General features: G+C 48.3%; 2 protein-coding genes across 3 annotated transcripts; both read right to left on the reverse strand.

Annotated features, from left to right (window-relative positions):
• Positions 1-1080: 1080 nt before the first annotated feature.
• dennd2c (DENN/MADD domain containing 2C) lies at positions 1081-13369 on the reverse strand. Of its 2 annotated transcripts, XM_053850153.1 has the most exons (19): positions 13162-13369; positions 7861-8853; positions 6884-7008; positions 6233-6315; positions 6010-6165; positions 5463-5541; positions 5305-5349; positions 5032-5219; positions 4852-4961; positions 4590-4659; positions 4237-4314; positions 4035-4175; positions 3672-3820; positions 3374-3551; positions 3245-3286; positions 2642-2744; positions 2297-2539; positions 2042-2128; positions 1081-1974 (listed from the first exon to the last, which is right to left on the reverse strand). In XM_053850153.1, exons 2-19 carry the CDS (start codon positions 8697-8699, stop codon positions 1943-1945), a joined length of 2748 nt encoding a protein of 915 aa, XP_053706128.1. In that variant the 5' UTR covers positions 8700-8853; positions 13162-13369; the 3' UTR covers positions 1081-1942. The 2 variants fall into 2 exon arrangements, with proteins under 2 accessions (XP_053706128.1, XP_053706127.1); XM_053850152.1 differs by having other exon boundaries at positions 2297-2744.
• Positions 13370-14056: 687 nt separating this feature from the next.
• ampd1 (adenosine monophosphate deaminase 1 (isoform M)) lies at positions 14057-21218 on the reverse strand. The gene is made up of 15 exons (XM_053849293.1): positions 21079-21218; positions 19092-19257; positions 18865-19018; positions 17169-17334; positions 16892-17111; positions 16695-16824; positions 16193-16387; positions 15997-16128; positions 15757-15920; positions 15526-15652; positions 15294-15457; positions 15087-15207; positions 14833-15006; positions 14636-14746; positions 14057-14373 (listed from the first exon to the last, which is right to left on the reverse strand). Exons 1-15 carry the CDS (start codon positions 21098-21100, stop codon positions 14218-14220), a joined length of 2202 nt encoding a protein of 733 aa, XP_053705268.1. The 5' UTR covers positions 21101-21218; the 3' UTR covers positions 14057-14217.
• Between the last annotated feature and the right edge of the window lie 1415 nt (positions 21219-22633).

Genomic DNA, 22633 nt, shown 5'->3' on the forward strand with positions numbered 1-22633 from the left:
AGAAAGACTCAGAATAAACATGGTTCCAGTTTGCTGGTGTCCTGAGAGACAACTCCTTCACTTCCTGTGTGCAGTGTGGTGCACAGCACAAACGGAACTCACCAGCTTCACTGATCCAGCTCTGAGAGGAGCCTCGAGGAACCCAGTCACACGGCTGTGAAATCACACCACAGTCATGGATCAGAAAAACAGGGTTCCACTCTTCATCACAGCGACTCAACACACGTCACAGCAATGTTCCTGAAGCTTGGAAATAAGCAACACAGTGACGTCTCACCCTCCAGCTGCTGCAGGGTTTCTTCTCCTGAGGAAACACTTCCACACAACTCCCATGCATCTCTTCCACATGACCATGAACCATCTTGCAGACACTGCTGCGTCATGTCAGTGACCTGAACCACAGACAGTGGCAGCGTGCGTGAGAAGACGTCATCACCCAGTGTCAGTGAGACCAAGGCAAACACAGCTCACCTGCAGCCTCCAGCTCACACACGTTTGACCTGAACAACAACAACAAAGGTCAGCTCCCGGAGACAAAGCGCCTCTTCTTCTCACCTGTCGTTCACCTCATCCACCTGTTCACCAAGCTGCTCATCAGCGGACTATTTCACCTGGCGCTCGGGGGCGGGGCCAGTTGGCCAGCCATTGGCCAATGAGGAGGCGTCATGACGTCATGGACAGACAGTGGGTTCGTCCATCGCCCCGTTATTTCATTGACTGGTTGTGTTTAAGTCCAACCACACGAGGGCGGTGTTTGACCAGTTATTCTTCGTCGCTCTGCTGATGGTGCTGAAGAGAGTGTGAGAGGTTGAGGTCCTCAGAGAGGATCTGTTGTGTTGGAGCAAATACATCCATGGATGGAAAGGGAAGGATGCAGAGCATCAGAGTGACAAGGTGAGGGGGGAGGAAGAGATGGAAGGAGATCAGAGAGCCAGAGGTGGGAAGAAAACAGAGACCTGAAGAGGCAGAGAAGATGGAGGCAAGACAGGTCAACAACTGGAGCAGCGACAACAACAGAGCTACACGCAGACTCCACATGAGAGAAGTCAGTCATACACACTACAGGCGATTTGTCTTCATGACCAAGGGTCAGGTTTATTGGCCACAGATCAATGACATTGGACGTGATGAGATGGAAGCTTGAAGTGAAAAATGTTGATGGATGGAAAAGTGAGGTCGAAGTTACAGTGTAGAAAGGGCGATAATAAAGGCAGAAAAGAAAGAGAAGGGGAGGAGCCAGAGTCAGAGGCAGGAGAAAGAGGCCAGTGAGTGGACAGTGTGGCACAGAAGCACGACACGGTGGAGAAGAGGAAGGCAGGGTTGAGGCGTCCCGATTGAATAGAAGACACAAGACGACACTGACACAGTGTGAAGTCTGTAAAGCCACTTGTTAATTCACTTCCACTCTGCCAAGGTTCAAGGCAGCATCTCATCGCAACATCAACAAAGACAAGACAGCAGAGACTCATTCACCAAGTCAGACTGTAAACGCTGCCCCTGCAGACCATGACGTGCATCACGTCGATCGCTAAAACATTTCAACTTAAAATGACAGTCCACCTGAGGAGATGAAGTCACTGAAGTGTGTAGAAAAATATATCTAATATATTCTCAAAGTATTTACATAGAAACATTCTCTTAGAAAATACTGTCAACTGGTCCCTCCATTGTGCAAAGTCTTTAAAATGTATTGACACTTCCAGTTTGCAACAACAGCTGACACAACAACACATGGAGCTCAGAGTGTAAACAGAAATGCTGGACTCCTTTGTGACCACTGAGTCCAGGTGGAACGTCCAACGTTACATCTGCATCCCAAGCAAAGTTCCTGACACACGTCTTACGTCACAGATTTGACGGTTTTTGAGTGTGATTTCACAGAACAGTGCTTCAGCTTTGTTCTTCTGACTCAAGTCCTTTGTTTTCTTCTCCCACCAGAAACTCATTTCATCTGAAGCAGCTTCATCTTGCTCCCTGGAGACACAAAGGCAGACGGGTCAGAACAGTGACCTTTTTCTTCATCGAGCCAAACCTCGCTCACCGAGTCCTTTGAGAAACCTGTTGACGCCACTCGGTCCTGGATCAGGACTGGTGTCCAAATGCTCCGCCACTCTGGCTTCAAAGAGACCTGTCACCAGTGTAGAGAGACGCTGTGAGGAGTTTGGTGACTGAAGCACAAGAACCTTGAACTTGACATGAACGTCAAGGTCAGTCAGGTCACAACTCCAACAGCAGCAGGACAAAACAAAGCAGCTGACTTGAGCTGACCTGCAGAGAAGATAACCTCCGCTCGTACCTCTCCCTCCTGCTTTGCGCAGCTCCTTGTCCTGGATGAAGCCGGCGAACATCTGCGTGTCCATGAAGAGCTGCAGGAACTGGCGGACACCTCGGGACGGGTGAGACTTGCGGAAGCCGTCTCTGTGCAGCTCCCTGCTGCCGCTGCAGGACTCCACCATGTGAAGGGGGTAGTGGCCCACCAGCTCCACGAAAAAGCGCACAAAGGCCTCTGACACCAGGGCGCTCAGGTCCACCTGCTGGTCTGCAGACAACAGTGTGGGTATCAGGAGCTTGGCAGATGGGGAAAGCTGCTGCTCATCTGGTTCACATGGAGATGAGTCGGATGGTGATGAGGAGAACACACCTGCTTCTCCCTCCTCTTGCCTGAGTATCTCCTGTCTCTGCTCCAGAATCTGCTGCAGCGCCGCCTGGGGTTTACTGGGCAGAATGCAGTCTTCATCTCCCAGCTGTTGAACATTCACAAGTCACAAGACCAGACTGACATTTCTGAACTAAAAAAACCTTCAGCTAGTTTTCTTATGAAGAGTCTGCTTCAGGAGTCAAGGTAGAGAAGTCTCTGAACACTAGGGGGCAGTAGCTCCACTCACAGAGCCAGATAGTCAGATCTCACAGGACAGAAAGAAACCCTAACTCGGTGTTGTGTGAGTGAGTACCGGAACACTACTGCCCCCTGCTGCCAAAGTTAGATCATTTGAACTCTTTTCACATCCATGAAATGAATGAAGAGCACAGTGTGGGTGGAGGTCTGTGCTCCGAGAGCTTTCAGAGTTTCTCTTGTGTCTTGGTGCTTTGTTTCCACCGTACAACAGTAAGAGGCGGTGGCAGAATCAGTTTCACTCCAAACGTTTGACTTGGCTCAGCTCTGCGACCTTGTTGTGGAACCACTGTGTGTGTAAACAGCAGACGTGTGGGGACAGGTGCGCCTCCACACCTGTAGTGAACACACCTGAATAACAAACTTGTCTGCACACAGATCCACCACCAGCACCTGAAACAACAGGACTCAGATCAGCCTCCTTCCACAGCATGAGTCAGCAGAACAAACATCTGGATGTAGCCAGTCATTCCCACTCACCTCTTCTATGGGCAGCTCCAGCAGCTCAGGCAAGGAGGGCGCTAGCACCCCTATGAGGAAGGGGGTGGGCGAGCAGCTGATGTCCAGCATGCTGGCAGGAAGTACCGGGATGAAGGTGTGCTGCCAGGTGAAGGGGTAGAGCAGCGCCAGCACTGCATGGCTGCACCGGGACAAGACACTGCAACAGAGTAAACACGGCGCCTCACGTTGTGAAGACACAGCTGCGCTGGTGCTGGGGTTTACATGATATACCCGAGTGTGGAAGGTGGGGAGCCCTTGAATGGCAAGATCTACCTACCTGAGTTTGTCTGCGACAAAGACCACTCTGCGCTCCAGCAGCAGGGAGGCGAACACTCGCAGCAGGTTGCCCACGCTGAGACACTGGAGCAGAGTGTCGAAGTCCACGTGCTCCAGTCTGGAGTCCACCGGCCGACACAGAGTCAGCACCTGACGGCATAAAGAGAGTGAGAGGAGGAGAGTGAGTGAGAGGGAGGAGGGCCAGAGGTAGAGAGTAATGGAGACAGGTGGAGTGAGAGAGAACGTGATAGAAAGAGACAGAGATAAAGAGATGGAGAGAAATGGAGCGGAGAGATAAATAGTCTGATTTATAGAGAAGAGGAAGAGGAAGTCACAGCTGAATAATGTTTCCTCATAGTGTCACCTCATTCCCAGCTCCGGGGAGGAAGCTCTTCACTGTGACTGTTCGTCCTGGGGCGGGGAACGGAGCCTCCATCACGCAGCGCATGAAGGGGTGCACCAGCGCCGGGGAGATCTCCCTCCGCCTCTCCACCTCCTCCAAGATCTGAGCGGAAGAGTTTCATTCAACTGTGAAATGAACTGAGTGGAGAAGCCACGTGGCTCACCTTTGCAAACAGGTTGAAGCAGCCGAGCTTGCTGACGATGCAGTGAACCTCCGGGAGTCTTTTTCCTTTTCCGCTCGGCTGTGACAAAAAAGGTCCAGGAGGAAACAACACATTAGAGAAATTCCATCAGAAATAAAGGTGTTAGCTTCAGCACCAATGACAGGAAATGACAGCGATGTGCCTGTTAAAGCCAACACATGGTCCACATTAAGATGAGACTCCAGATGACACATAACTACACACAAACACGAAGTGTGTTAGTGAGACTGGGAGGCCTACAGAAGGAGAACATGGTCACATTCTTGTTGCCGTGTGTCACCGAGTCAGATGCTGATTCACACGCAAACACTCACCAGGATCTTACGACAGTAACAGAACCAGCGGCTGCCGTCTTCTCCCGTCAGGACGAAGGAGAAAGTCTCGCTGCAATGAGACCACAACCTTGTCAGAGTCAGTCTTCATAATGTCAAGTTTGCAAACATCCAAGAGAAGTCTTCCAACATCTGGAGAAGTCACGGAGCGAGACGCTCATGATCACCGCCAAAGAACAGCTGAAGTCATAAAAATGAATCTGAAATTTCAGACTGTTTGAACGACTGTCGAGTCTCTTCTGACCTTGGCATGTGACCTGAGGGCTTCCAGTCCTGTGAGTCCGGGAAGCAGAATTTAGGAATGACCTTGAGCTGATCCTCTGCCTCCCTGGACAGCCGGGATGACTTCTCGAACTGGAGCGGGGAAACAATGGAACGTTTGTGGTGGCAACAGGAGGTAAACAGACGCGGCCAATAAGCGAACCATTTTCGGGAACTGCTGAGTAATTTCGGGGGAGTAGGTGTTCCCCTGCGAGCCCTTCCGGAGCGACACCACCACAAAGATCTGGAAGAGCTGCTGCTTCTGCTGCTGCAGCTGGATCAGGTCTCTCTCCAGGGTCCGGTATCCGGGTCGGCGCTTCAGTGTGGACTGGACGTAAACGGACCTGGACCCTGCAACAAAGGCGTTAGCTCTCACTGGGACTTTAAAGACAGGGTGGAACAATGAAGGTGGAAGTGTGAGTGCATTGGGGAGCACCTCTGCTGCTGTCCTCAGGGTCGCTCTCCATGCCACTGGTCTCTTCTGAAGAACAAGAGGAATCACAGCGTCGGCTCATGCAGCTCAGCAGAAGCAGGGTGTTGCCCTGAGCGACTCCACGTCAAGTGTTGATGTGTTTGACATTTGAGCGTGTTTACCTCGCACTGCGGCTCCCTGGTTCTTCACCCGCTTCCTCCCTCGCTTGTCGTCAAAGATGGTTTCAATCTTGCTGACGTACTGAAGACACACAAGTCAAGTCAGTCGAGGCACTGGAAATCACACTCGTGAAGTCCCTGACTAAAGTAGGATGGTGACTCCCAAACACCTCTGCCCCGACTTCCCCAACTACCATCTCAACAGGAACACGATGGCAAATAAAGACGCTCTCTGAGGAGGACCTGCAGCAGAACAAGCCTCTGGAATTCCTCACCACAACACAACCCCTCACTCAAGGTCAGTCAAGTTCACCACTTCAGCATTGTTACCTGGTGGCCAAACACCTTCCAAGTCCTCTCCCTGCCCGCTGCCATGGGAATTTAAACTCATCCACCGTGTCTTGAGTCGGAGCGAGTCCTTGCTTCTACCTACTTGTGACAGTGTTGTCTGTCCTGCTCAGTCGCCGCCTCCATTCCTTTCACTCTTGCATAACTCAAGATCAAACAGCTCACTGTCGTCCTACCGGTTGAGGACGGAGAAGTTATTTACCTGTGGAGTCCTCTGAAGCTTCTGAGCGCTGGAGCGTCGCGCAGCAGGTTTGGGTGGCTCAGCCATGGTCGAGGATTTGGACGGCTGAGAGGTCGGGCTGCTTTTCCAGCCACCTACCTTGGTGTACCCCAGTAAAGTCTGGGGTTTCGGAGGCAGCTGAAAGATAACTGTGCTTTAACATATGAAAACAATGAGCGAGAAGTGAGTGGAAGGTCGGTGGTACCTTCGGAAGGTTGGGCCTTGAAATGGGGAGACACATCGGGGAGAACTTGACGTCCTCATAAGGGCTCTCTATGTTCACATCACCTTCCAGGGGGAAGAATTACCAATCATTCTTTGAGCCACCACACATGACTTAGCTATCAACGGCTTCAACATATTGCTTCCTGTTTCCTTGAATCAGAGCATCAGTCACGGCACGGACTCTCTTCATTTCACTCTGCGGGGAGGTGTGACTAACAGCCATAAAAGGAACCATGTGCGTCCAGACCAACAAAACCCTGGTCTTCAGTTGGTTGAATATGACTCACAAATTGTGCAATCGAATACTGAATTTTGGCTTCCAAGGACGTCTGTCCCGTGAAACAGGAACATGAGATCAAAGTGGAACCATCAGCACGTCACTTCCATCCTGAACTTACTGACTCCATGCAGTCGATGCTCACTGTTACTGCTGTTTTTTTTCCACAGACAGCCAGTTCGGCTCAATAGCAGATCGGGATCACAAACTAACCTACACTGGGCCAGAGTTTCTTCAGCCCAACAGACTTCAGTGATCATTGTTGTCCAACCCTTCACTTGGTCTTCATTGCTTCCCGAGCTTGGTCTGGATCACAGCAGCTTAAGAGACACCAGAACCGTCCGACCCACTTACATATAATGTCCTCGTAAATGTTGTCGTCAGAGTAGGCGTGGTACAGATCAGAATTCCTGGACTCGCCGGGCACCGCGTCGGACCGCACCGCCAGTCGGACTGCGTCCTCGTACTCAAAGGACTTCCTGAAGCCCACAGGGAGAGCAAGTCAGTGAGCTGCAGGGGGCTACGGCCTGACTCTCCTTCACAAGCTGGCAGGGTCATGACTGAACTGAAGCTGACTTGAGTGTTAAAAACAGATCATCATAAGAACAGATCACACGTTTCACCTCGGATCCAAAACAAGCGCTAACTTGTGTCATTGTTCAGTTTGGAGCGTGTGAAAGTGCGTTTGCATGCAGGAAGATAATGAAACTGGAGCTCGGGCAGCCGAGGATCTGGGTCACTAGACCAGAGAACAGTGGAGAACAATACAGGCTGAAGTGGCGTGATGTCACACTTGGAGTTCTGCCAGCAACAGAACTACACTTGAAATCCACTTTTGGAAGAATTCAGAGGCGAAAGAAGACAGCATGATGGGAGGGAAGTCTGTCTGCTGGAGTTCATACTGCCAGACAAAAAAAAGCTAGAGCAGAGGACAGACAGTCTTGTTGGCTAACTTCTTCTCACCTTTGTCAACCTCAGCACATCTCCACCTCACCACTACACTCAAACAGGGCCCGAAACCTGAACGTTCTACAGCTCAAATCTGAGGTTTTAGGGGCCTTAAATGCACAGTACCATTTCAAAAGTCAATTTAAACATGACTTTTCGTGCACCAGAAATGAATGTTGACATTGTGACCCACCATACTAGCATTGCTCAACAGGCTGTAAATCAAACCAGCAGTGATAACATGTCGTGAACTTAGACTTCTACAATTTAAAGAGAGTGACTCTCTTCTTCCCAGGTAAAGTAGTGCAGGTTAGAGACTGTTTAATAAACATATAGATCAATTCAGTTCGCAACTTTTTGTGTCTTGTCAAGTGAGAACTCACCTGTTCTTTTTATGTCTAGATATATTAGTGGTTCTCCCATCAGGGCAGGGCGGAGGGGGGAAATTCGGAAGTTGGACTCGTCTCCTGCTCCTGGTATTGGAGCGATGGTTCTGAGCTCTGTTGTCCCACTGTGCTGTGTGTCCCCTTCCTCGATACTGGAACGTCCTCTGAGGTTTAGGAGGCGGCAGAGGTTCACCTGCCCCCCTCCCTTTCTCCCACAGCAACCGGTCGCCCTCCAGTTTCCGCCAGAAGCCCCTGGAGGTGTAGAAATTCCCTGCAGGCATGTTTTCGTCTTCATCTTCAGCTGACTGAGGTAGAACTTTGGATATGACCTCCACATCGAGAATGCGGTCCAGTTTTGAGTCACAGTCGATGTTAAAGTTGTGCTGGCTTGTGTTGTTGTTGGCCTCAGGCTGTTGTCGTGATGACAGTGGTTTACTTCCTGGGCTCTTGGTACAAACTTTGGCGGGACATTTTAGAAGAGGCTCTGACGCTCGCACTTCTCCACTTCCCTTGTATGCGGGAGATTCCCGAAAATCCAAAGCTAAACTTTTAGCCTTGGAGAGAGCCACTTTTCCATGAGACTCCTTGTTTCCCAGAAGATCTCCAGACAAAGATCGGGATATGTTGTGAGGGCTGGGTTTCGTGCTACCATCTGGGCTGCTCCCCTGCTGGCTGCGACCTTCCCACTGGGAGATCTTCTGCCTGATGTTAATGCCCTGCTCCGGAGGAGGTGGTCTTCCCGACGGGCGCCCTTGCCACGCCACGCTGGACCCCTTCGGCATCCGCTCCACCTCGCCACCCCCTCGCCTGCTCTGCTCCAAGCTGAGAGCCAGCATGCTGATAGGGGGCGAGCGCTCCTCACTCCTTCATCAGAGTTTTAAAAGAAAAACGGAAGCTCTTCTTGACTCATGAATCCACACACGCTCATAAATATCACTTCTTCTTGCGTGGAATTATCACCAGGGGCTGGGAACACTTCATTTCCTCAACCTGAAAAAAGAGACAACAATTAGACATCCATCAAGAGAAGCCTGAGGGTCAAGGCTCAGACCTGGGACGGAAGAGAGCAACAGGAAACCAGCCCATCAAGGTTGGTGCTCCAAAAACACATCCAGTGGCTCGCATATTTAACCCACTTCTCCATCCCCCGCGGATAAAAATACTGCTTACCAAGTGAGTGTGCAAAGATTAATGTGGATAAGAAAAAACAATTCAGAGACAAGGAACACAAAAGTGATGAGGCATGCAACATGTCAGATAATCCCAAATGCTGTTTGTTCAGTCCACATCCTTTTCTAGAAAGAACTTGAGACTGGGGAGCAGTGTGACAACGTTCAAAAAAAGTGCACCTAGAAACCAACATTCGCAAATAAAGACCATCATTTTTCCCTGACCAGCTGGCAAACTTACAGGCGGGAAGTGCGCACAATAAATTGTCATTGCATACGTTCAAAAATGCTGTATGCATGAGACAGTACTGTACATTGGCTGAACTGCTGGCATGGACTCAATGAATCCTGATCTGAAGATAGGTTCAAAAATATGATGCTCTGGTGGGTCGAACTCAGTTGCAAGAAGAGAGAGAACTAGAAATTGTTACACTCAAACATGCTGCACACACCTTAACAGTCTCTCTGCGACTGACTAGTGAGGAATAGAGCGCTGACATTGTGATGTCAGCGGAGTCAAAACCCCAGCATCAGGAGCCCTTCACTGCCAAAGCACTGGGGAGAACCCATCGCTTTTGATTCAAACCAGACAGCGATCCAATGAAACAAATGAGTCAGTGCTGCCTATCTCAAAGTGCAGACACGCAGGACTCACACACGGCAACCATTGCTGCTACAGGTGCACACGGTTCCTCTTTTCTTAAAAATAAGCTCACAAATGGCTTTATGGGCAAGCATCAGATGGTATTTTACATCTTGTGACTTCAGTACCAGCAGCTGTGACTGCAATGTTCTCTCAAGACCAGAAGGATTTCTCTCTTGTTTGCATTTTATTTCAATATTTTTGAGCAAAACTGAACATAAATAGCATGTGAACCCATCTGTTTAACAATTGGATATGTGATGCTGCTGGAATGAAAGGCTTTTGACTTTGACTTCAGGACGAGATGCATGTGAAATACAAAACTAAACACTTGCTCTAATAAACTCAGTAACTACTGAAGTCATTGAGATGACGAAAGTCATGTTGAAAAACATTTAAAAACTGAGCCGAAGTCCCAGATTCTCCACCTCTGACCTGAATGGGATCTAGAGCATCTCCATATTCTGAGGTCAGAAATACATTGAGTTGGCACACGTACTCTGGTGACGGTAAGACATCTTAATTCCTAACAGTTGAGCAACGCCACAATATTCCCACAGTCCGCGTGTGCTGCAGTGTGACTGTCTGTGACCCCAGCACACCTCCACAGATCAGGTAGACTGACAAATGAAACAGCTGTGGTGAACCCGACAACACCCAGCTCCATTCGTCATCTTCTCCTGCTGAATCATGACTGACTATGATCAGAGCTGACTCCGATCCAGGCCCGCTGGAGCCGACCCATATGGACACGCCGAGGCTGGAAGAAGGGACGACATTGTAAAATACCGCGGCGGAGCTCATGATCATAATAATTATATGAGCTGCATTCCATCAGAGCTTTATGAGCGACGGGGGTGAGGGGGGGTTCTTAACAAGAGACAGTTGGTCAGCCAGCGCTGAGAGTGACTCCTTTGTTCGGCCTGACCTCATTTGAACGCAGGCTCATCTCTGCTCCATCATACCCAGACCTTAGCATGACAATGCAACTGGCCCACAGTTATTTTACTGTGCGGTGTGTTAGACAGGAAGACGTGAGCTGTGTTTCCTGAGAGGCAGGAACACGGCTCAGCAGAATGTCCATAATTATGGTGCTGAAATGTTTTTTTTCAGTCACCGATCATTTCAGTCGCCCTTATATTTGGACTTGAGCGACTGACACGTGTGAAATAAGAGGCACTCAGGGCTCTTGGCAGAGGAAACAAGCCGTATCTCATCGAGCTGCGACACAATGAAGACGTTCCAGGCGCCGCAGAAGAGAACAGCTGAGATAAGTCTCTCCTCACATTTAGGAAAACACACTGAATAAAAAGACAATATGAACCTCGGCCTGTTTCAGATCCTCTACAAGATTAGGAGTGAAGAAAGGCACATGGAAGTAAACTTGAGGGACACTGCCCATCCTGCTTCACACACGCTGCTCTGCAGTGAGGAGAAAATCCAAGAGACTTTGGTGCAGCATCACATTTGTACATTCTAATACAGGAAATTGAGCTCGTGCAAATTCTGCACTGAGGGAACTGTAATATGGAAATGATAAAAAGAAGAAGAAAGCCAAAGCCAAAGAATATGGAATAAAAAAAGTCAGTGTGTCTCAGATGTGGGCGTGACGCACCATGAGTCACGTTTATGGAGCCGTCAACGGCAAACGTAAAGCTCTTATTGGAGAAACCGTCTGAGTCACCACGAAGAAAACAGAGCAGCTCAAGGAACCCGTCATTGACACGCACCTAAATTCTAACTAATTGCACCTTCAGAACAAACTCGGAGCTTCACTCCCAGTGGTCTGCAAGACAAGACACGTCAGAGGGAGGTGAAGTGTTGTGCGACTGTGGTTCATCATCAGCGGCGAGAGCTGTAATAAAGGAGGAAAATGTGGGTTTGGTAAACGGCAGCATTAGAGGGCGAAGTAAGATTAAGAGTCTAAAGTGGCTGATCCGTCTGCAGTCACTTACACAGCTGCCAACATAAATCACGATTGAGCAAGAGAGCGATGTCACTGACAGAGACTGGCCTCTGAAATACAAAAGTTCAATCCCTTCAGCTGTTTCAGAGCTAACAGAGGACAAATAAACGGCTGTGTTGGAGCTTGTCTTGTGCCTCCACTTGATCTCAAGACTTGAAGATCTATAGTCAGTAGTTTGCCTCAATAGAGAGAAAAATAAAAAAGAGTCCGACTCAGCAGAAAATCCTGACCAACTTCTACTTTCTTGAAACACCAAGCGCTTGCGTCAACTTCACATCAATTGTTTTGTACCTGCTGAAGAGTGGAGCAACTTCCTCGGAAGGTCACATTTCCCATGTAATGGCTGGAATTCCTTCCAATTCTGCAAAAGCTTTTTTGCCTCAGGAAGCCATTCAGCTGTCACTTTATGAAGACAGATCACAGGAATATTTTTCTCTTGGCTAATCCATTAAAAACATATATTTCAGGACGTATATTCCATGTTTGTCATTACATTGTAAAGAGCCATTGGAACAAATATTAATATAACGTGACAGAATGTACATGTCTGTGTTTTGCCATGTATCCTTTTCCATTTGAAAGAGGTTGGTGCAAGTGAGAATGTGGCCATTTTATTCGACTAAAAGAGGCCAACAATGATAAGAAAAGTACAGACAGTCGAGCGCTTCCGCCGCCACCAGCAACATCAACAACAATAGTAGGTGCTGCAGTGTCGTCAGGGAGTTTCCAACTTGACTTTCACCAACCACGACAACTATCTTTCACCATGTTATTTCCTAATCAGACTGGTGATGTTATCGACCAGTTGCAACCTGAAGTGCTCTCATATCACATGGGGTGGGACTACGCCAAGTCACTAGCCATGTTTGAGGTGTTGAATCGTAGACTGGCATTGTACTCAACACCAACCTCACAATGTAAATCAAGTCATAAAAATACAGGTGGCTTCACATGAATGCAAACAAGCAAGTACAACCATTGCCACTTAACTCCAAAAACGTGGCTGTTAGTTCTCACACATTGCCACAATAGGCACTGTTTTTCTATCAATCTGTAAGCAAAAAGTTGAATAACAGTTACAGTGTCAGACATGCAGAGTCAGATATCACGTAGATATTCAAAGGTTGAAAGAAACATCATAAATACCACTGTGACAATGCGGTACATTTTACAATTATTGGAGCAAAAATGCCCTGATAAGTAAAACAAAAACCTAAATTCTTTCTCAGTGGAAAAGTGCAGCAGCATAAACGATGCAACGTTTCCAAATAAATTCCAGATTCAAGTGGAAATGTAAAGAACGGCGACTAAAATAACGGCTGTTAAACAAGCAAAAGCCTTGAATAACTCGCACGTTTATGCAGTTTCGAGTGCAGAAAGCAGATAAAATAGCGGGGGAAAGAGTCTCACCTTCTGTCACAGTCGTCAACAGTTGATGGTGGACTGCAATAAAAGCCACTGAACTCCATTTGAGCAGCGGAAACAGTTGACGGTGACCAGTACAACAGAAGATGACTTACCTATTAAAGATAACCGCGGACGCTTTTCGTGCTTGGAAATGACTGAAACTCGAATCCAGCGCCTCCGTTGTTTGGTCGGCAGATGTCAATGGAGTTGTGGAAGCACAGGAATGCAACCCACCGTGTGGCGACGCTAAGGTTTCGGCAAAGTCCTGGGAAGGTGCATTGATAACTTTCCACACACAAAGAACGCGGTGCAAGACGAACGACTCAGTCCTCGCCCAGCGTCTGCGGTTACCGGAGTCATGCTCGACAGCTTCCCTCATTCACATCCTAGTGGCACTTCCAAAATAAAAGCATTAAACGCGACGTCCGCTTAATTGTTTTACTCGAAGACTTCCGCTTTGTTTCGTTTTCGCACTCATCCACTGCAGCTTGACAGCGGCCAACTTTTGCTTGAACTCTTGAAATCAGAGATGACGTCATCAAATTAACGAGGGACCGCAGTGGGCCGTGTTGTGTTTACGTGCCGTAGGAAATATGGACTGGCGTGTCATTGCTTCGTGATGAATAAGACATTTAACAGAATTTATAGCTCATAAATTCGTGTCAATCATATTGTGTAATATCGATAACGCATTGATATGTTTTCATTCCTTATTGTTTACTAGTAGAAGCGCGTATCAATGCAGGATTAAACCAAGTAAAACCAGTTGTGGCGTGGCTGTTGTAGCTGCAGTTCATTGAAGAAAAGAGTTGAGTCACTGTGGGAAAAGGTGTTGACAACTGATGCTCTCTTCAGTTCCTCTGGAGTAGGATTTAATATGGCTAACTCTATTGTCCTGTGCATCCCTTCAACAGCTGGTTTTGCGAGTGTTTCAACAGCCTACTCTCGCTACGTAATTCCTGTTCTCTCAGTGAGAAACAACATGTCAGGACTTGGACTGGATTTGCAACAGTGAGAGCAACTGTTTCACTTTATTGACGTTCTGTGACATAAGGTTTCTCAAAGTTGGTTTCAGACTGTGAACCATGGTGACAGCGGTACGATAAATGGCTGCGGCTTCACGTGACTGTGAAAAAATGAGCAGATATTTAAGGTTTGCTGTTGCAGCCTCAGTCAGCCTTCAGACCCTCCTGGATCAGGTTCAGCTCATAACAAAGAGTCTCGTAGCGATACGCCATGCGGATCTGAGCCACGTTGGTCTTTCGGATGTCGTTGCCCTCCGGACCCTCCTTCAAGTAGTTCCCTCCGAGGAAGTGGGCCTTCTCCTGAAGCACACAAACCCACTTGACGTGAGTGATGAAAGCAAATAAAACGTGCTTCAACTGTTTCCTGCTGCAACAGGTCTGTGTTGTTCAGCCAACTCGGACTTGGACGGACGACAACAGCGACACTAGCTAGTTATACAACAAGCCAAATAGCATGTTGGCACCCTTCCTGTTTCACAAGCGTTGGCATGAAGGCGCCGTTACATAATGTGTTCAGTTTGCATGTGAAAAGTCGCCCTCATTCTTGCAGTTTTCAAGTCACCTCGTGAGACATCCCGCTCTGCAGCACGCTGTTCCTGGAGATCTCACACATGTCGCAGGTGCTGAGCTTGAAGACCTGGGCTGCGATGGCGTACTCCTCCATCAGCGGCTCCTGCAGATCCAGAAATGAGTTAGGACCCCCTGGATTCATTGAGATCCCAGCTGAGCATTAACAGCAGCTCAGCTACATGGCTGCACCTTGGTGTAGTGGAACTGCATGGGGTCGTCGGTGGACAGAGAAACCACCAGGCCTTTCTTTTGGAACTCCAGCAGGGGGTTCTTGGCGTACTCCAGGAACAGGCTGTTGTTACTCAGGGGGGACATGGCGATGGGGATCTGGGTCAGGAAGTACAGGTACTGCAGCACTGGGCTCTGAAATAGATGGCAGGAACCATGGTCACTGACAGTCACGATCCAGTTTATCTTCTCTATCTTTTCTATTTCAGGCCAACCTTCTTGAGATTGAGGCCGTGAGAGATGTTGTCGGCTGTCATGAAGGCAGCCAGCAGGTGAGTAATGGCACCAGCCTCACCGCAGTGAGGTCTGAACAAGAAGGTGTTCATTCCCCTCTGTCTGTGATGTGACGTTAACCAGGTGTTAGAAGACCATCAACTCTCTCATACAGAGGTCCACGTTAGCTTCAGCAGTAGGTTACTCGCCTGCGCAGCTGGTTCAGCACCGCGATGTTGGCATACATGTAGTAGATGTAGTAGGTGTACGAGGGGTTCTTTTCAATGTCCCACTCCTGAGGTTTGGGGCTCTTGGTGGAGAACATATGGCCGCTGTGCTTGGACTCATCATCCACGCTGTCGAAACCTGTCACCTGAATTGAGACAGCGAGTGAGAGTTTGTCACACGTCTTTGTGACTGGAATTGAGTTGACGTCCTCACATGCTTGAGGAAAAGGCTGAGGTCTGGGTTGGACTGGGGGTCGATGGTGGCCTGGAAGACAGGCATGAAAATGTTCTCCAGCATTTTTCCAAAGTGAGGCACAAAGTTCCTGCCTCTGAAGATGTCGCTGCGAGGGAGAACACACCATGTTAAAAGTGCGTTTTTAATAGCAGCCATGAGGCTTCAAGGTAAATGAATCTGTTTTATTATGACTATTATTTGCAGACTTACTAGATCCTGGGGACTTGGATCATCCACTTGAGGTTCGGGGAGAAGACTCTGTGCTTGACAAACCAGTTGGAGAGCTTTGTCCACTCGTTGGGGTTGCACCCGTAGATGGACAAGCGAGGCTCCGCGTACTGATACTTGGCATCCTCCAAGTCGCTAGCCACTTCCTGGTTTGAATAAAACAGTACCTACTGATCAGGAGCTCCTTCTCAAAAACCTTCTGCTGATATCATCACCGCCGACCTTGATGATGGTGGCGAAGTACTCTCCGTTGATGTGGTTCTCTGTCTTCAGGTACAGGTCACGCAGCTCGCTGGCTCCAACCGGGTTGTACTTGGCGTTAAACTTATCAAAGCGCTGGAAGGTTTGTCTGCCCTTCAACCACAAAACGGAGTCAAGAAAAACGTACAGATATGTCGCTCACACGCAAGTCACTCACGGCGTGAACGTCCAGAGAGTCCACAGTGAGGTCGTAGGGGTGCAACTTGAGAGTCTCAAACAGCTCTTTCATGGTCACCTCACGACCTTGGAGCTTGTGCACCACGCGGTCAGCATCCACGCGGTACGACCTCTTGATGAAGCGCAGGAGGTGTTTTTGGTTCATGCAGGCCGCGGCGTGGATGTGAGTGTCCACCTGGGGACGAAGAAGAAGGTGGGGAGGAGAAATGTCGGGCACACACATCTCATTGTGGGGAAAAAACGCACTACAACTTACTATCAACGTAACAAGCGTATTCAAACACTGCTGTGGACTCCACCATAACATGAACATGACCACTAGAGGGAGACGTTCTAAAACTATTCTCAGGATCTCGGCATCATCCTCGCACCCATTTGTTCTCATTATTTAAAGTTCTATTTGTCACTGTCAGTATTAGTCTATTAGCTTTATATATGAGAGACGATCAGTCAGTGTTTTGTCCTCCAGAACACGCGTTCACCTTCCTGCAGTTGTAGAAGTCTCTGTGAGGGTTCTGCTTCAGCTCCTTCAGCTCCTCCATCTCGTTCAGCATCTCATGGACGTTGAACTTGGACATGAGGAACTTGAGGCGACGATGAGTGTAGGTCTTCCTGCGGAAGGCATGTCATGATTCTTCAGACACTATGACGGTTTCTAGAATCCTTCCCAAAGACTGACGTGGGGCCTTGAGCGATGAGAGCGATGAGGAAGTTCATGTCGTCGATGAAGGTGGCGTAGTCGGGACAGGGCAGGTCCTTGGGCTGATGCTTGTCCGCAGCCGCAGCGTCGTTGTACACGTAGATGAGACCGTCCCTCATGCGAGCCACGTAACCCAGGTTCTCCGGCAGGGACTTGGCATCAAAAGGGTCTTCATCCTTCTTGGGCAGAGGCGTGAAGACTGACACACACAGACATCAGTGGCCGGACATAAAACAGGTGGAAATCCGCTCCTCACCTGGCTGCACTTGATCCTCCACTCTGAAGGTTTCTCCCTCGATCTCACGCAGGTACTGAGAGGCAGTTCTTGGGAAGCGCTGGTAGGCCAGCCTCATGTACTTCTCTCTGATGGTCAAGGCTCTGTAGAGACCTTTGCAGGACAGCTCGAAGTCATCCATGGTCACCTGCACCACAGAGCCGAGCTGATTCTCACAAACAGACCAATAAAACACTTGAACCGCAGGTCACCGGTGCATTGCTGTGATGTAAAACACAAGCGTTATTCGATATCATGTTTTGCACTCCTGGAGAAATGGAGCGAAACAAACTGGAGCCAAAAACAGAAACTTCTCGTGTTCGTGTCAAGTCCACATTCATGAAACCGATGCCAGCTTGGTTCTCGGGTGAACTGCATGGCCCCACAGTGGCTGACCGTCACTGAGCCTCGCACGTGGACCAAGACAACCACAGTCAGCAGCTCATTCCTGTCTGAGCGGACACTTCGGTGTCACGGCATCAGGAGTGGTTTCACCTCACAGTTATTGGGAACCAGCTGAACTTCAACCGTCATACATGTCAGGAGATCATTTGAACACATGTAATAGTGACACCTGCTGGACTCATTTATATCAGCGTCACTCGAACTGCAGACTTCTGAAGCTGCAGTCTTAATCCCTCACCACTCACCAGTCAACTCCTAAGTTTGGGTCATAAACCATGAGTGCATTCGCGATATTGTTCTACTGCGCACCATTTTGTTATCTTGAATGCACCACTGGGTGCTTTCCAGGTTTTGAGACCAATTTTTCCCATTGAAAATGAATGGGAAGAGGATTCACCACTTCAGAAATTTGCCTCTACTTCAACGGCTCGCAACTCCCCCAAACTTTGGCCTAGAAACTCAGCGAAAAGTTAAAAACGCAGCCACACTTGTCCTCTGTCGCCCTAGAAAGAGAGATCAGAGCCAAGTCGTATTGTTTGCCCACAAAACGGCGTCAAAGAACCTGAGATTTGACAAAAATCGAAAAGTCGAAATCCAGTCATGTTCAAGTTTCTAAACTGCGATAGTGGCCAAACGGTGAGACGCAAGACACATGAGAATCTACAATTTTATAGTCACACTTCCTCTCTTGTAAAATGTGCTCAGAATTACTGTAGCACTTTTCAAATTTGCGTGAGAACCGCGCAAGTGCGGCAAGCGCGACATTCGCCTCCATTGAAACTGCATTGAGGAGGAGAGGCTGCTGCGCGAAAGTCGCGTCAAAGTTACTTGTTTTTAACTCGCCATCCTGGCAAAACGGTAGACTGTAGATACATGAAAATCGGGTCAGTTACAGACGAAAGTCTCTTTTCGCTATCTGCTACAGTTTCCGAGGTACGGCCGTAGTATGAAACTTGGCCACCTGAAGCGCAATGACGGGGCACTTTTCAGCTGTGCTTTGTGTGAGAGGGAGGTGCAGTGTTGCCGTGGCAACGGAGCTGCAGGGTAGGGCAAAGGTCACTGGGCTGCACAGAGTGCAGCCACACGGTCCGGGCCATATCTTGGCCATCTTTTGAGGTAGAGACACCGTTCACAGCTTTGACTATGGCTGCAGGCCTCCACTGACAGCATGTGCATGGCGGCGGCGCATTGCGCATTCACAAGCTGTTTATTCATAAACGGCGGTGTCTAGTGTTATTTGGACTCAATTTCGGTGACAAACAATAAGCTGTACCCCAGAGGCGTAGTCTCCGATGATGGCCACCCTCTGGAAGTCAGGTACTTCCAGGTAGGTGGGCGTGTCCACTTCCACAGACACCACAGCAGAAGCAGCGGCGTGGACCTGGGTGGCGGCAGCAGGCATCGCCATGGTGCGGCAGCGCCTCTTACTGTGGGTGGGGAGAGTCCCAGATGATGCAAATGTACTGAATAACGTGTCCGACGTTGGTCTCCGCCTCTCACCGTCTGGCGAGGTCGTCGTCATCATGCAGATGTTGGGCCATCTCCTGGTGCAGGATGGGACAGTCCTCAGCCACATCAAACATGGAGATCTCATCACGGATGTTCTCATCCTTGGTCTCAGATGCAAAGACCCTTTCGGCAAAGGCCCTCATTCCATCGTCGGTCTCTGTCCAGACGAACCAGAGCAGCCATGAAAACACATTCTAGGAATGCTCCTCTGAAACAAACAGCCTGGAACTGAGCATGATGGCCGCCGCTGTGACTCCCAGCACATGCCTCTTTCACACCACCAGAGGAAAGGTCTGCAGGCCTGAGCAACCACGGACACACACACACTGAAGCCAGCTGAAATGAAGCTCCAGATCCGGTGTGACTCATCGGAAGCACAATGAATTCAACTGAAATGGACAATGGGACTGGAGAAAATTTACGTGAAAAAAAAAAAGAAAAAGAAAACCACATGTTTTGGTGGTTAAAAAATGCAATGTAAAAAACGCTGATATGCTTCCAGAGCGCTAAAGAACACTCCAGTTTGGCCGATCTCAAACGTCTGCCGCCCCACATTGTCTGATTTCATGTGACAGCCTGAGCAATATACAGAGACAGAACCAGGTTCAAGCTCTGCATGCACCTGCACAGCTACTGAAACAGCAACAACCTTGGACCACATTTCGGTGCACACGTTTCCACCTGCAACTCCCGTACTTACTTGATGGACCTGATCAAGACCAACAATAGAGCAGCGGCACCCAGAAGAGAGAGCGTTAGAGAGGTTAGGTTTGGACCATAGCAGATCAGAACAAGATCATTTCAGGGACATTGATATGACAATACGGTTTCCTAAACACAGCAGATGATGGATGAAATAAGAGACACTTCATGTCAGTGATGATGGGAAGGGTGCAGAAAAGAAATGAGAACATTCACGCAGAAGCACATGCAAACGTTCCACCACAATAATGGGAAGTAAACAGGAGCGTGTTTGCCAAACAAGTTTTGGGAGTTTGCTGAAGCAGATTTGGAGCACAGACTGAGACATTGAAGTTCCACCTGAGCGTAAACAACTGAATAAAACAAGCCATGATTTCCAGACAAAGCCTTTTTATTCACCATCGTAAGTGAATAAAAGCTTCACCAGCTCACTGTAATATTCTCCTCGCGCCTGCTCCTTACTTACTTCCTCCTTCTGCTGAGTCAGCAAGACATCCCCCATCATGGCGGGACAGTCCAAGTTCGAGGGAAACACATGATGTCACATTTGAGAGCAGAAGCATCCAGTTCAATAAAGAATCGGACGTTTCTATCCACGCGGCCGCGCGGGTTTTTAACACCTATTTATAAACTGTTTCATATTTTTAAGGCCATAGCGTGACTTCACACTTCAACTTGAGCTCAGCTATAAATAGAAACCAGTGCGACTTCATTTGGAATTTTTGGTATGTTGGGAGCAACAGATAGGACAGAAATATTACCTATAACTTTCTCTTTACGGACTCTCACATGAAGTCTATAAACAAGTCTGCAGCTTGTTAAAAGCAGTTTAAATGATCAGCTTTCCCTCTAAAAGAATGTGTACAGTAAATCCCTCTTTATTTGTCACACATTTAAATAAAATACAAAACAGAAGAGTCATTTTATGAAGCAGAAAAAATGCTAAAAAATACTAAAATATTAATCCATTATTTTTCACTTTCAAAAATATATCTTATTGATTATTGAATTTACAAGATTGTTTCCCTCAAAAAGGTTCAGTTGGAAGCATAAAAAATGCAATGTGCTTTAGTTGAAATAAACATTTTATTTTCACAAAACTAGAATAATAGTTGAATTGTTTTGTTGATGATTTATAATTTCAATAAAAACATTTCATTTTCATTTTCTGCATGTGAAAGTTGAACCCAATAAGGTGAAGTCACTGCAGCTGCCAGGATTTGAAATAATGTAACAGCGAGGTGTTGCAGGGCGCTACTTTCCAAAATCCTCTCACCTGGCACAGCAACTTTCGGCATGGTGGCGGAGTTCCTCTTCAACGTGGCCGGGAGCTGAGTCTCTACGGTGGCCAGGCGAGCAGACCACTGCGGTTGGGAAGTGTGGAGCCCCCGACTGGCTCCCAGCAATATGAAGCTCCCCCTGCCTCACGTGTAACCAGAACCAGCAGGCCACACTTGAGCGAAGTGGGGAGCTCATATGCGCCGAGTTCTATTTTAAGTCATCTTGGTGGACTTGGACCCAGGCAGAAGACAAACACAACACAAGTGTGTGAACCTCCATGACATCATTTCTCTTGGGGATTCAGTCGAAGGCCTGAGGAGCACAACACGGTGGCAGATTTGATGTGCAAATAGTATCTTGGATTCTACCACTGCAGGAAGTAGTTATGACGTCAAAATGGCAAAAACATTTCATTACATTATGCTATATATCACTGGACAGCTACAGACAAGAGTTTAACTAATGTCATTTGAATCAAAACCGAGACTCACTGAATTATGACCAAAAAACAACATTTTTTAAAACAAAAATTCAATAAAAAAACACATGAAATTGACATCTATTGGTACACGTTGAATCAGAATCAGAATCAAATGTATTGCCATGGTCAGTGGGGAGCCCACTAACTAGGAAAGTGTTTTGGAATAAAGTGCTGACAAAAATTAAAATAAAATAAAATAAAATAACAACAAGGCTGATTCAATTTCAACAGTCTGACGGCCGAGGGAAAGAAGCTGTTCCTGTGACGGGAGGTTCTGGTCTGGATGGACCGTAGCCTCCTGCCAGAGGGAAGAGGAACAAACAGTCCATGACCAGGGTGAGAAGGGTCGGCTCTGATCCGACCTGCACGTCTCTGGGTCCTAGAGGCATACAGGTCCTGAAGAGGTGGCAGGCTGCAACCGATCACCTTCTCAGCAGAACGTACGATGCGCTGCAGTCTGCTCTTGTCCCTGGGGGTGGCACTGTTGTACCAGACGGTGATAGAGGAGGTGAGGATGGACTGGATGATGGCCTTGTGGAACTCCACCAGCAACTTTGTCGGCAGTCGTAGTTTCCGTAGCTGCCTCAGGAAGAACATTCTCTGCTGGGCCTTCCTGATGAGGGACCTGATGGTTGGCTCCCATTTGAGGTCCTCAGTGATGGTGGTTCCTAGGAAGCAGAAGGAAGCAGTCCCCAGCCGCACACACTGACTCCGGCTGGTCAGGAAGACTGTAATCCATCTGCAGAGGGAGTCAGGCACGTTGAGCTGGCGAAGCTTGTCTTCAAGCACAGCTGGGAGAATCGTGTTAAAGGCAGAGCTGAAGTCTACAAACGGGATCCTGGCTTAGGTTCCTGGGGAGTCCAGATGCTCCAGAACAAAATGAAGGGCCTGGTTCACTGTCCTTTGTTCTAAAGTGGAACATGGGGCTGGAGAGAACCACTTTATTTAAAAACCGTACTCTTCCCTCATTATTTGTATTTTTTTTTTGTTTTTCAAAAAAAAACTTTCATTCCGTTTAAGCAGATTTGTCCGGTGGCCTGCAAGGCAAGTCTGCACCCCTGTTATTTTC

Source organism: Synchiropus splendidus, chromosome 18 (genome assembly GCF_027744825.2).
Source record: "Synchiropus splendidus isolate RoL2022-P1 chromosome 18, RoL_Sspl_1.0, whole genome shotgun sequence".
Lineage (NCBI taxonomy): Eukaryota > Metazoa > Chordata > Actinopteri > Syngnathiformes > Callionymidae > Synchiropus > Synchiropus splendidus.